The sequence below is a fragment of the Stegostoma tigrinum genome, chromosome 7, assembly GCF_030684315.1.
Source record: "Stegostoma tigrinum isolate sSteTig4 chromosome 7, sSteTig4.hap1, whole genome shotgun sequence".
Classification (NCBI taxonomy): domain Eukaryota; kingdom Metazoa; phylum Chordata; class Chondrichthyes; order Orectolobiformes; family Stegostomatidae; genus Stegostoma; species Stegostoma tigrinum.
The window spans coordinates 44,833,106-44,848,216 of NC_081360.1; the positions used below are offsets into that span (position 1 = coordinate 44,833,106).

The 15,111-nt window shown below is 40.3% G+C and overlaps 1 protein-coding gene across 2 annotated transcripts; it reads left to right on the top strand.

The window, feature by feature from the left end:
- The first annotated feature begins 3,046 nt into the window (after positions 1 to 3,046).
- On the top strand, positions 3,047 to 13,635 carry LOC125454241 (cytochrome c iso-1/iso-2-like). Of its 2 annotated transcripts, none has more exons than XM_048534812.1 (3): positions 3,047 to 3,312; positions 13,223 to 13,398; positions 13,490 to 13,635. In XM_048534812.1, exons 2-3 carry the CDS (start codon positions 13,230 to 13,232, stop codon positions 13,633 to 13,635), a joined length of 315 nt encoding a protein of 104 aa, XP_048390769.1. In that variant the 5' UTR covers positions 3,047 to 3,312; positions 13,223 to 13,229. The 2 variants fall into 2 exon arrangements, with proteins under 2 accessions (XP_048390769.1, XP_059503651.1); XM_059647668.1 differs by lacking the exon at positions 3,047 to 3,312 and adding an exon at positions 3,333 to 3,430.
- Positions 13,636 to 15,111: the final 1,476 nt, after the last annotated feature.

Consider the following 15,111-nt stretch of genomic DNA (forward strand, 5'->3'; position numbering starts at 1 on the left):
AATTATGCCGCTATTCTGTGTTGTTGGTAAACTTACACGTATGGCCCTGTAGTGTGTTATCTATGCCATTTATAGTGAATAATTGATGAATGAGTACAAAACCTTCTGAAACAACTTTTGAAGTGCTGTCTGGAAACTTTTAGGGAGTATAGCTCAGTTAAGAACTTAGAAGAGGTGAGATCTACTAGTAATGTCAGTAATAGTCTTTTGCTTACTTCCACGTGACTTACAGCAACGTTGAACAAATTTTCCAATGTAAACATCAGAAAAAAATCACCAGTTTGAACATGATTTCGAACTGAGAGCTCATGGATGTAACTTAATGACCAACATCTGTTGTTTTTAGATCTTTCTGTCAAACATTTCACACATACCAATTAGTCAGTCATGTGAAAAATTATAGCCACTAGATATCCCCCTGCCAAATACAGTAGTTACTTCCCAAAAAAATCCTTTAGGTTCCTTAGACGTACCTTACCAAATTCAAGCTAACTCTTTAAAATCTTTGTTCCAGCCTTGTAAAAACCAAAAGCGTTCTGAGAAAGGGTGACAAGACCCGAAACATTAACTCTTATTTTTTTTTCACAGATACTGCCAGACCTGCTGAGCTTTTCCAGCAACATGTGTTTTTGTTCCAGCCTTATCTCTGTTCTTAACATTTATGTATCTGATTCAGAATGTATTTGGTTCAAATGTCACTCCAGGACATGAGTACAGAATTCAAGACTGACACTCCAGTCCAGTACCAGAGAGTAATTACTGGACTATGTGAGATGTTGCCCTTGGATGAGAGAATAAACCAAAGCTTTGTCTGTTCTCATAGGTGAATATAAAATATCTTATGTTACTACTCTGAAAAATATTTTGTGAATTATTCGAGATATTGTGGCCAATATTTATCTTCAGTCACAAAAACAGGATTTTCTGGCAATTATCGCATTGATTTTTGTGGGACTTTGCTGTGCACAAGGAAGAAGATGCTGTCTTTGTCTTCAACAAGGAAGAAGACATTGTATATCATGGGTTAAGACAAGATAGCTTATACACTTAAAGATTTTAAAATTGATAAGAAGCGGTGGCATGGTGGCTCAATGGTTACACTGCTGCCTCACTGTATATAGGCACCTGGGTTCAGTTCCAGCCTCAGGTAACTGTCTGCATGGACTTCCTTTGAGTGCTCCAGTTTCTTCCCACTTTCCAAAGATTTGCAAGTTAGGTGAATTGGCTAATTTAAATTGCCCATAGTGTCCAGGGATGTGTGTGTTGGGTGAAATAGCCATGGGAAATGCAGGGTCACTAGGATAGGATGGGGGTGTGAGTCTGGGTGGGATGCTCTTCAGAGAGTCAGTGTGGACTTGTTGGGCTGATTAGCTGTTTCCATGCTGTAGCAAGTCTATGATTCTAAGAACATACTGGATAGGCTGTGTGTATTTAAACTTTACCACGCAGCAGGTCAGATGTCATACATCCAAAAATACTCAAGTGAGAATGGAAACTCTGAAGGCACTAGACTTAATTTTCCAATCATCTTTACACTCAGGGGTGATATCAGAAGATGCAAGAATTGCAGACGTTATGTCCTTGCTCAAAAGAGGGAAATGTAAGCTCAACCAATTACACCTTGGCAATGGGAAAGCATTTAGGTGTTTTTAATCAGCCTATTCAGGGATGGTATCATACACATCTGGAGCAGGTGGGTCTTCAACCCATGCCTCCTGGCTCAGAGGGAGGGAAACTATCATAGGGCAAATGCAGGTCAATTCAGGGAAACCAGCTTGTTTACAGAAGCTGATGTTTAACATCCTTGAGTTTTTTTCTGCCCTTGGGTGAGTCGCTGGAGGGGAAGGATGACAGCATTAATTGCACACTTAAGCATGGGAGGATTGTGCATGAGCCGTGCTGCCATGAATTTAATCAAGGCTGACACAAGAAAGCAGTGGTGTCAGCAAAGCCCACCACCAAAATCAACATGTGGAATGACCAGCAATCAAAGAATATGTATTTAGGTACTTGACAAAAGAGCCCAAGATGATATGAGAAAATAATTACAAAGCTGGTGGCATGACCTGGAATATATTGACTGTGATGCTTGTGGAATCAAGTCCAATAGTAACGTACAAAGCTACTTGATAAATATGTGAAAAAGAATAATAATTTTGGGAAATGGAGAAAGAGCAGGGTAGTGGGACTAATTGACACTTTGGTAATTTTGATAGGAAACCATGAGTGTTTGACATCATTATTCCATTTGAAATTAAAAATAGCTTCAATATTAACAAGTACAGATTAACACCGAAGTTGAGAAATATCATTAACTGTTGTGCCACAGGCTGTGCTGTGCACACTCAAGCCCCACAACACGAGTCAGAGAACTCTGTGAAATGACTTTAACTGCTGCTTTTGTCCTCTAATATCACTGTATTCAAATAAGCGTTATTCAATAACATCTGTTTCTTAACGGTGTTCTAACTGATAGTAACTACTGAACAACAGATTTTTCTTAAAATACATAATGTAAAAGACTCCATTATGATGCGTTACTGAATTTACCAAACTACATGTTTCGAAAAATTGACGTTTAAAAAAAACTTTTCCGCTCTGTCACTATGTTTATTCCGATTTTTATTTCTCTCTAGTAACCTTGAACATGCTTCGATTATGAATGCTTTTCATATCCTCGCTGGCTGTCAGTGAGAATTATTTAGTACGACTGGCTGATTGCACAGCTTTAATGACACAACTGCAACTTTGTTCTTGGAAGCCCTGCTAAATCATGCCAAAACGAGGTGCTCATCGGGAGAGGTGAAAATAGGGAGGATTTTCTGTTCACCCAAATTGGGCAATTTCACATATATTCACATCAGATCGCTCGGTAAGTCTTCCTTTGAGGTCATCGGGTGAGCATGTTTACTTCGCTGCTGAGCACAAAATCTGTGCCTATTTAGTTGTGCGCAATCTGCACCGCCAATTCCCTCTATCCCGCCTTTTCCTAGCTACAATTAATTCTGAAAAGGATCACTGGACCCAGAATTCCGTCGCTAAGCCTGACCGCTACCCCTCTGCATTCAGGTACTCCCTCAAGTGTACGTGTTTGCTCACAAGTCCTTGCCGCTCTGATAACAGTGCAAGCTTCCGGTTTCTGAAGCCTGTTCGATGAATGAACGAAGAGATGAATGAAGGGCAAGTGCTGTGACGTTGTAGTCCAGCACGTGCACGCGCTTGCGCACAACCTGCCGCGTGTCGATCGCGAGACTGTTGACGGTTACAGCCCGCCTTCGGCTGGTGGAGAGCGAAGTGAAGGCGTCCCGAGGGGTAAGTGCCTGCTAAACAGCCCACCCCCATCCTCTCCTTAGCCCATTCACCGCTACTGTCCTCCATACAGGGCCCCGTGCGTACCCCAGGGGCGGGTAGAAGTCGTGGACGCCATCGGGTGAGTGTCCGCTGGAGGGGTAGTTAACATCGTCGGGGCTATGGATAAGAGTTTTGGAGACAATGTGGATAACTTATGGCTGGCAGCGAGCAACAGGTTTCGAGATGGATGTCTCAGGGAATTGACGTGAAATCGGAAATTCGCTACCCTGTGAAAGCGCGCAGCCTGATCCAGGTTAAGAAAGCTGTCAGGTGGGTGGTGTGAGCTGGGACTTGGGGCTGGTCATGGATGCGAAAGGTGCGCAGTTTCTGGTGTGGTCAGAAGTCAAAGTGAACAATGGAGTAGAAGTAATTTTCTGAAACGCTGTTGATTTTCCTTACCCTCCAGAGAAGCTGATGGAGAAAAAGGATTTATCATGGACTAGTAAATGGGGTATGCTCAGTGTGGTCCATTTGACAGTGGTTGGAGCAACTGGTTATGTGCTTGGATACACTTGAGCCTGTGGCTGTCAGACCTGAGGGTTTAAAGATGGAAACATATCCCTGAGAATGTAATGGTTGCGAGGTGGTGAATGGCTTGATGGGGTCGAAGGTATCCAAAACACAAATGATAAAGCAAGACAACAGTGAAATGATGACAGGAAAGCTGGAAGAGGAGGAGTTGTGTGGAACAATGAAGTAAAGAGAAAGCAGCGGATAGAAGTTGCCTCCTGGGTGAAAGGCAAGAATTGAAGAATTCAAAAATTGGTGGAAAGGTGTATACAGGAAGGGAGATCAAAAATGCTAAATTTGCAATTAGGAGTAAACAAGCCATCTTTGGGTTGGAAGGCTATTTTTATGAGTTCCTTTACAGTAAATGGCTGTTGCTAGCTAAGTCAGCATTTACTGGCCACTGCTGACTGCCCTCGAGAAGTGGTAAACTGCCTTCATGAACCGATGGAGTCCATGTGCTCACAGACACCCACTGGTTAGGATGAAAATTCCAGAATTTTGACCTAGCAACAATGAAGGAACAACAATGCATTTCGAGGTCAGGACTGTGTTTGTTTTGGAGCAAACATGAAGTTTCCTGTGGTGTTGCTTCCATTCATCTGTTACCCTTGTCCTTCTAAATGGTAGAGTCGAGCCTTGGTGAGGTGATATATTGCATTTTGTAGTTAATATACAATGCTACTACTATGCTTTGGTGGAGGAGGAAATGAGGGAAGATGGTGTGCTAGTGTCAATCAAGCAGGCTATTTTGTCTGGGATGGTGTTGAAGTTCTTGAGTGTCGTTGAAGCTGCACGCTTCAAATATGTGCTGTGTATTTCATCACACCTCTGACTTGCAGCTTTCAAATGGTGGGCATATTTTGATGAGGCAAGATGTAAGTTGCTCACCACAGAATATCTCGCCTCTCACCTACCCTTATGTTTTAATGACTGGTTGAGTTCCGTTTCTGATCAGTTGTAAACTGTAGTGTACTACAAAAGCCAGTGCCAAGGCCACAGCTGTTCATAATTTAGATAAATAATTTGGAAGGGAGAATTAAATATAACATTTCAGATTTGCTGATGACACAAAACTAGCTGGGCATAGAAGATATCAAAGATAATGGGAACTACAGATGCTGGAGAATCTGAGATAACAAAGTGTGGAGCTAGATGAACACTATCTTCTCTATCCATCTTCGATCCACCTCTCCCTATTTATTTCAGAATCCTCTCCCCATCCCCCTTTTCTGATGAAAGGTTTAGGCTCGAAACGTCAGTTTTTGTGCTCCTAAGATGCTGCTTGGCCTGCTGTGTTCATCCAGCTCCACACTTTGTTATCTGGGCATAGAAGGTATCAGGACAAGCAACTAGAGTTCAAGAGGACTTGGATGGGCTGTAATTGGGCAAGATCATGGCAGACGGAATACAGTGAGCTGAATTTTACCACAAATTGGGTGAGTGTCAATTCCAGCGAGTTTCATGAAAGGTTACTCTAGTGCATTATCTCTCATAGTTCTCTGTAGTTCACCTCATTATGTATGTACTGTGGCTCGGCAATGGCAGAACAATCAACATTGCTAGGATTACTGGCACAAAATTTAAATTCCAGCCATGTATCAGATCAAGTGCTGCCAGCCAGCATATATATCTGTTCTGTTCCTAAGAAGAGTCATATCAGACTTGAAAAATCAGCACTGCTTCTCTCTTCACAAATGCTGCTAGACTTGCTGAGTTTCTCCAGCACTTTGTCTTTGTTATAGTTTATTTCTTCATGGGAATACCGTAGTGCTCTGTGTTTTTGCAACAATATGATGAATGGAGGCTGCACCAGGCCATATGTAATGGGCTATCACCATATACAGAACTGTTAAAGCAAATCAGAGTGTTTGCAGCACGCACTTTAGAGAGGAGTCTGTGTCTGAGTTTCATTACATATTGCAGAATGGCAGCCGAACCCCACCTCAGCATAAGCGCTGCTGTGAAGGTTACAGCAGCATTATCAACAACTAAAGCAGCATAACATGGTTATGAAATCAAATGGCAAGACTTCTGAAGGCTTAGGAAGTTACACGTAACACATGTTATGACCTCACCCTGTCTTTTTGCATCAGAATTTGCTGATATCCACAATCCAAGAATTAACACTAAGTGACCAGAGATATGCACTGCTATTTTAGCTTCTAGCCCTTCTGTGCCATACCTATTTAACAGTTGAACATAGGCACAATGAAGTGTCCAACACCACCAGATCTGCCAGTACATTGTTTGAATGCTGGAACAGTAATCTAGATGCATTGACAGGTCTGGGGACATCAAATACTGATTTCCAGGTCTGGAAATACAATATTCAACACAGTGGCTTAGACTTCCTGCTTAAGTACAAAATCTAATCAGAAGTGAGACATGAAAAGAAGCACACCTCTCTTACTGTTGCCTCATTTCTGGAGTGACATCATTACCATTGCCTTGAGCTTCTCTCAGCTATGGCCATAAGAGTATGAAATGGTAATACCTGTGAATTAGAACCTTCCCATTACTGGAAAGGAAGTGGCATTCTGCTGCCTTTCAAAAGGTTAAAGGAGCATATCTGTTTTTGCAAGGCAATTCTTTTGAAAGGTTGTAAATGACAAAATTTGGAAATCTTGTAATAAAAATATCATAAAATCAACTCAGGATGACAGGGACAGACTGGTAATATGGAGAGATACGTTGAACTTGAAACTTTATACAAGGAAGATGTAATGCAGTTTGAAAGTAGAAATAAGAAGCAACACATACAAAAATGATACAGTTTTAAGGCAAGTGCTGGAACAAAGAAGTGTGCTCGTTCACATTCACAAATCTTTGCAGTTTGCATTTCGAGTTCAAAAGATTGTTAACAGAGCATAGGAGCTTCATGATTTCATAGTCAAAGACAATAATAAAACATGCAGGTTATACTAAGCCTTTGTAAACACTGGCTACCTCCAATAGGAGGGAGTATTGGACTAATTTTCCATGGAGTATATACTTTTGAGAGACTTCAGTTATGTTGGAGACTAAATTGGGTGTATGTGGCACAGATTTAAGTCCCATCTGCCTTGGAGATGTGATGATGTTCACACTGTAAGGAGTCTCTTGTGGCACAGTGGTAGTGTTCCTACCTCTGGTAAAGAAAAATCTGGGTTCAAATCCCACCTACTGTGGATGTGTATCATAACATATTTGAACAGGTAGGTTAACTGAAAGTGACACCCTGGATATCAATTTAACCAAGTGTGGCATCAAGAAGCCCTAGCACAATTGGAGTCAATGGGAATCAGGGGAAACACTCTGGTTGCGATATATCTGGAAGATAAGAAGATGGTTGTGGTAGTTGAAGGTCAGTCATCTCTGCCCCAGGACATCTCTGTAGGAGTTACTCAGAGTACATATTTCTAAACAACTTGTCCAGGGATGTTATTATACACCTGTGAGGCAGGTGGAACTTAAATCTAGGCTTTCTGGCTCAGAGATAGTGACACTGCCAGTGGGCCACAAGAGCCCTTTCACTTACTCAGGTAGTGCCCTAGGCCCAGCCTAGGAATCACACGACACGCAAATAGACCCTTCGTTTCAACCAGTCCAGGCTGACTATCTTCCCAAGTTAAACTAGTTCCACCTGCCTGAACAAGGCCCATATCTCCTCAAACCATTCCTATTTATGTACTTATTCAAATGTCTTTTAAATGTTGTAACTGTACCTGCATTCCACACACAAATGATTCTCTGTGTAAAAAAAGTTGCACTCATGTCCTTTTTAAAATTTCCTCCTCTCACCTTAAAAATAAGACCCCTAGTTTTGAACTCCCCATCCTGGGGAAGGGACGTCTGCTATTCACCTTATCTATGCCTCTCATGATTTTATAAACCTCTAAAGTCACCCCTCAATCTCCTGCGCTCCAGTGAAAAAAGTCCCAGCCTGTCCAATCTATTTTTGTAACTCAAACCCTGCATTCTTGGCAACATACTGGTAAGTCTTTTCTGAACCCTCCAATTTAATAATATCCTCCTTTTGGCAGGCCAACCGGAGCTGCCCACAGTGCTCTAGAAGAGGCCTCACCAACATCCCGTACAACCTCAACATCATATCCTAACTCCTATGCTCAAAGGACTGGGCAATGAAGGCAGATGCCACAACCACTATCTGTGTTGCAAATTCGGAACAGTTATATACCTGAACCCCTAGGCCTGTCTTTTCCACAACACTACCCAGGGCCCTACCATTAATTGTATAAGTCCTGCCTTTGTTTGTTTTACCAAAATGCAATACCTTGCATTTGCTTAAATAGAATTCAATTTGCAAATCCTCATTGTATTGACCCAATTGATCAAGATAATATGAATACAATGCCTACCAAAGCATGTCAGAGGCTAGGAATCCTGCAGTGAGTAACTCCTCTCCAACTTGCTAGAGTTGTCCATCAATTACAAGACGCAAGTTGGGAGTGCAGTGGAATACTTCCCTTTTGCCTGGATGAGTTCCAATAATACTCAAGAAAATTGATGTCACCCAGGTCGAAGCCGCCAACCTGATTGGCACTGCATCCACAAACACTGACTCACTCCACCATTGATGCTCAGTACACACTGCTGCTACTATCTACAAGATGGACTGGAGAAATTCACCAAAGATACTTAGCGTCTTCCAAACCTATCACCAATTTCTTCATGGAGATGGGCAGCACTTACGTGGGAACACAACTCACCATCCTGTGTGGGAAATATATCACCATTCCTTCACTGTCACTGAGTCAGAATCCTAGAATTCTGTCTCTAACAGCATTGTTGGACTATCTGCAGCACATGGACTGCAGCAGTTCGTGAAGATAGCTCACCACCTTCAAGGGCAAGCTGGAGATGGGTAATAAATGGTGACTCAGCCCACGGTGCCCAAGTCACATGAATGAATGAAAATTAAATTAAACACTGCATTGGGTTTTCTGGCATGGTGGTAGTATCCCTGCCTGTGCATCAGAAGATCTGTGTTCAAGTATCATACAGAGCTATGTCATTGCATCTTCATTATGGGTGGATATATATACACACACAAGTAACAGTAATTGTCAAAGGAAGTTCAATATAATTCAAAAGGAAGGAGCATGGGAAAGTGACTAATTGAATAGCTCCTCCAAATGGCCATTATATACAGAGATCTGGCTTTTGTGGTGCAGTCATATTGTCTCTACCATTGGGGTAGGAAGCCCTGATTCAAGTCCCATCTGGTGTACATCTGATCAGCCAAAGCACAGATGAGCAAGACTAACCACTGCTTTTTGAGGAAAAACATCAAACTCATGGAGGACCAATTTGTGTCAGTTCATCAGTTCATGAATCTGATCTGGATATCGTAAGAGCTGATTTCCAATTAGTTATTAACAGGCTTAAGGATCACAGGATAGAGCCATTTATCATTAGCTCACTATTTATTTTTATCATTAGTTCAGCTCTGATGTCGATCAGTGCCCATGGTGAGCAATGATCGATAACGTAGCATGACTAGAACAGGTGGCAGAAATGCTTTAGACAATAAAATATTCAACTGTTCATATTCCAGTGTCAGAAAACTCACCAACACAGTCATGAAAGTAACAAAGTCAATTTCAGATTCAGCTCCTGGTGGATAATGCCCACCTGAATTCCAAAATGATCTGGCCATCTCACATAATCCAGCCACACAGGAAGCAAACAGACAAATACAAGGACAGGAGCCTTTATCTTGCATATGGTCATCAAGCAGAAATACCATAAAAAGAAGTAGGCACTTATTCACAGTGAATAGTTTTAAATTAAGATATGGTTGTACAAAGGTTGTGTGCAATGTTTCTCCAAAAGCTCATGTGAAACCAAAAGATTGGAATGGAGTAATTATGAATTTACTTAAAAATATAAGGTTGGAGCACTGTATTCATTGTTAACAGTGGATAAAAAGCAAGCATGTTTGTAGAGAAATTGTTGAAGGGTTTCTACAATGGTTACAGCATCAGATTGTCACACACACCCTGCAGGCTTTTTCCTCTTGCCTTGGCGATACCCTTGTTGGGACAGACAGCAACCTTCTGCAGACCCTGTTTTGAGATGAAAGTTGTATGGTATATAATACACTGTCATGAACACTGAAATCCTGAAAAGCCAAACAACAAGTTACTTCCAGATCCATAAATGAATCTGAAGCATCACATCTGTATTTAAAATGTGTTTGATAGTTGTTGAACTGGATACATGCATCTTGCTATGCTTGTTTTCAACTGGATTCTTGGTCTCACAGTGTGTCCTAGAGTTTCAGCATCAGATCATCCTTAACCATGCAAAAACTATCCTGGCACTTGCTTCTGCAAGCTAAATATTGATGACTGCCTGGTCTCAAATCAAGTTAGTTGTAACAGTGGCTTCCATAACATGCAAGTGAGTTGAATATCAGTTCTAACTTACTAAGGTTGTGGCCTCACATGTTACAGAGGGTAAAACCACAATGAGTATGATGTGCAACTTCCTGAGCCTTCAGGAATGTTGTCATCTGATTTGATAATTACATCATGCAGTTTTGGTGGTCAATAATGTATAATCTTCAGAACATTGCCTACGCCAAGGATGAGTTCAGCTGCAGGTCATTCTGTAACATGTGACAAAACTCAGTCTCAGACTCTGTGTATGTTACATGTTGCAAATGTCATGCTTTACTCTGACAGTTCTGTACATGCAGACACGCATAGAGGTAGCCCATCATGTAAGACCTCTGGTGCAGCTTGACTTGCATTGCATCCTCCTTTCATCATCTTGTTCCAAAAAAGCACACAAGTGTAAGGGTATTTCAAGTAAGAAACAAACTGTGACAAACGTGGGAAGTGCTAGAGAAACTCAGCAGGTCAAGTAGCATCTAAGGAGAAAGAAGTAAAGTTAATATTTCAAGTCTAATATGACTTTTCTTCAGAACACATCGGATATATATATCCTGGCTGGCAGTACTTAACCTGGTGCATGGTTGGGATTTGCTGAGGCATGGTACACATGGTAATAACATGAACTGCAGAGAATTATCTAAGATAATGTATTAGAACAAACCTCCTGAACTTGACGCCAGGCCAGTTTCTGGTAAAATGCAGCTCATGGTAATTCCATCTGCCACTTTCTCACCCAATTACAGCCTGTCCTAGTTCGCTTGAACTCGAGTTGCATTGTCCTCCTATTTTCTATTCCCAACTAATTTTGTGTCATCACCAAATCCGAAATATTGAATGTGGTTCTCACATCAAAGTTATTTATCTAAATTATGAACAGCTGTGGCCTCAGTCCTGCCTGTTACCACTGATCAGAAACTGAACTGGACCAGTCATAAAAGCACTGTGGCTGCAAAAGCAGGTCAAATGCTAGGTATTCTGAGGTGAGTAACTCACCTCCTGCCTTGCCAGAGCAACTCACCTCCTGCCTTGCCAGAGCATGTCCACCATTAACAAGGCATAAGCCATGAATATGATGAAATGTAAAATTGTCACCAGTACTCTTCCTGGGGACTAATCAGTGATTAGGTTTAGTATAATCTACGTGCTTTGATATTGTCTTTGACTGTAAAGCCATGGAGCTCTTATGCTTTTTTAACAACACACACAATTCATCAAGCCAACTTCAAATATTTGTTAATGTGAATGGCCAATTTTTTTTTGTTCCTGCATCTGCTTTAAAATTATATTGGCTTAGTCTACATTGTTTCTTTTTCCTCTTTTCGAAATGCTGTACTTTATACTTTGTATCGTTTCATCTTGAATGTATCAGTCTATGTTGCCAGTCTGTCCCTGTCATCCTGAGTTTGATTTTACAGTATTCTGTTTATAACATTTGCAAATTTTATTGTTTACAAACCTTTTTTAAATAAACTGCATTACACAAAAAAACTTGCCCCTTGAACCTTTTGAAAGGCTTTACCTCATAGCAAAATGCCATTTCCTCTCCAGCAATGGGAAGGTTTTAAATAACAGGTATTACTATTTTGTGTTCTTATGGTCATAGCTGAGAGCAGCTCAAGGCAATGGTAACAGTGTCACTCCAGAAATACATGTGGAGTAACAGTATGAGAAGTGTGCTTCTTTTAATGAACAAAAACTGACATTACTGGAAAAGCTCAGCAGGTCTGGCAGCATCTGTGAAGAAAAAATCCGAGTTAACGTTTCGGGTCCGGTGACCCTTCCTCAGAATGGGTCTTTTCATGCCTCACTTTTGATTAGCATTGTACTTGAGCAGGCGATCTAATCCATTGTGCTTGAATATTGTGTTTTCAGGCCTGGAAATCGATATTTAATGCCCCGGATGTGTCAATGCATCTAGATTACTGTTCTAGCATTACAACAGTATATTTGGCAGATCTGCTGGAGTTGTGCATTTCAATGTATGTATATTGTGTCGGTATACCACTGAAAGGATAGAAGCCATGACAGCAGTGCATGTCTCTGGTCACTTAGGATTAATTCTTGAATTCACAGATATCAGCAAATTCTGGTGCCTGATGAGTATGTGGTGCATAAAACGAGTATGTGCTGAATGAATGTAATCTGTGCTTTCTTGCAGTACCTTGTGTACATGGTCCTAAAGAAGCAGACTGTTGATTCAATAAATCTTTTTACAGTTTACCTAAAGTGCACCTCTGTGAAATCAATTGCCATTTAAAGAACCTCAAGCCTTTCATTGTACATTTATCTTCTTGTTTTGTCCAAACAATAAATCAAACATCTGTTGCATAAGACACAGTAAAAACTTAGTGAAATAACTAATAACTCCATTAACTTCCTGGACAAAGCTGGAGGCAGAAATGTATCTCTTTCCCAAAAGTTGATTTTCGAATCCATGTGAAAAATATTCCTTGTCCTTTTACTGTTGATTTTAAGCATAGCTCAATGATTGGGAGCACAATTATTATGTGCCACATTATCATGTGAGTTATAGCCAGAGTTCGGAAAATTAGTTGAATGTGAAGACCAGATTGTTGAAGTTACTTCTACTTGTTTTAAGTAAGACTAAATTTAATGTTCCTTTCCCATTTATATTCCCTGGCTAACTGGGAATTCTTCTAGAACATAAGTGGTGTGTGGGCAGAATGTGACGTCTGGTAGTCTTTTTTCTTCTTTCTGGGAAATAAGCATACATGAAACATTGGGCAGGGAAAAATTAGCCCTGCTGACTTCAATTATGCTTTGTCAGGCAAACCTAAGTATCATTTTCAAACATAGGAGATGAACAGTAAAATCTCATTAATATGTATAATTTTATTCATGATTTGTAATATATTTTGAATCTGTTCATTTTCAGATTTGACAGCAAGTTTCATTAGCTCATGGACAATCCCTAATGTTTTCTCTTTTTTTCGTTTTAGAGTCTAAATGGGTGATCCAGAGAAAGGAAAGAAAATTTTTGTTCAGAAGTGTGCTGTATGCCACACAATTGAAAAAGGTGGCAAGCATATGGTTGGCCCAAACCTCTGGGGTCTTTTTGGGCGTAAGACTGGTAGTTCTCCAGGATATACATACACGGATGCAAACAAAAATAAAGGTAGTGCAATTTAAATTTTAACTTTTAATGCACACATTTCAGAATTAATTATTTAAGTAAATATTGAAGTAAAATTTGAATTTATATGCAGGCATAACATGGGGAGAAAGCACTCTAATGGAATATTTGGAGAACCCTAAAAAATATATTCCTGGAACAAAAATGCTGTTTGCTGGAATCAAGAAGAAAAGTGAACGTGCTGACCTTATTGCTTATTTAAAAAATGCATCATCATAGCAAAAGCTTTAATGAAATGCTTAATTTAAGTTTTAAAATATGCTTTTTTGTGAGTCATTCAAAAATTTAGTAATGAGTAAATTGCTTAAGTAATTTATCAGCTCTTCTACATTCAGTACTAACTTGTTAGTTATTTCTTACTACTATAATAGATTTGATTTAAATGTATAACAAGTTCAGTTTCAAAATAAAATTAGATATTTTTCAAACTGCCCTAGTAACATGGAAGTAATTTGTTTAGTGCATAAGTAAGTTTGATTCTAAGCCAAATATTACCTAGCCTTTGCAAAATAGTCATCCAGTTCCTCAGTACAGCGGTAGCAAAAAACATCTCCACGTATATGCCCATATAACGCTCCCAAGGTCTACTGATTAGACTTCTTGATTAAATGCAATCTGCCCTTGCAGAAATGCCTGCATTTAGGCATTTGTGTGGAATTTCTCATCTTCTAATTCTCTGCCAACAAGTGAAAGTTTCAGAAAAATGTCCTTCTAAATGGTATTTATTGCTTAAGTTAAAAACAAAATTCTCTTCAAAGGTGAAAGAAATTACAACCATTCCAATACAGTAAAACGCACCTTCAGGAAATTCCAATTCAAAGAGCAGGAAATGCATCTGTAAAAGTGTTACTAATGTTGTTGTGTTTATGGCAAGCCATAAACCTTGGCCTCATAAAACTTTTTTCGAAGTTGCTGTCTAACAGTCCAGATGAAAATAAGAGTGAAATGCATTAGGGACAAGAAAGGTGTCTTCTGCATCACCTAACCCTGATCCACCCAGCCATATCCAACATGTTGCCTCTGCTGCCTATGGTTGGAGTCTGCCCCTGCACAGCTGAAAGTTAAGTAGGCATTATCAGGACCTTCACTGTTTCTGACAGAGGTCATCAGCTAACATTTTAGCAATCTGAGCAGCATGTCTCTACTTTTATTAGAGTCACTGGATTACACCCTATAGAAGTGTAGTTCATAATGGGCACCCATAAGCATGTTTGAGAAACTATTATGTCAGCACGTTACTGGAATACTATAAATTGTTTTTCCATTCTCAGAAGCTAAGTGCCAGTTCACTTTTTTCTGTGGCTTATTAATGAATGGGAAGGCATAACAGGATGCAAAGGGGAATGATTGAGCGCAGGACCATTTTTGTCTATGGTAGTGGTGTATGATTGGGTAACCTTTGAATGTAAATGTTACATTTAGTGGCAGTGTAGCTAGTTCTGCTTTGTATTTGCTGTCTTCCTGCTTTTCATTGGATTCATCCACAGATGATACATGCTCAGTGCCTTGTTTCTCTTGCATCTTTAGCTTACGCTGTGATGCTGTTGGGCAGATCATTGCACATCATAATTTTTCTGGACCAACCTGACTGGCAAGTACTGAAGAATGCCTACAGGTCTGTGTATGCATTTGAACTGCATCTTAGGCACGCTGGTTGCTTGCAAAATGACATCTGGTCATCGACAGCTTTTGTCG

Excerpts from the sequence above, each read along its gene's own strand:
- LOC125454241 (XM_048534812.1), top strand. The coding sequence starts at position 13,230 with ATGGGTGATCCAGAGAAAGGAAAGAAAATTTTTGTTCAGAAGTGTGCT. Across the intron at positions 13,399-13,489 it reads GGATGCAAACAAAAATAAAG|GCATAACATGGGGAGAAAGC; the intron begins GTAGTGCAATTT and ends ATTTATATGCAG.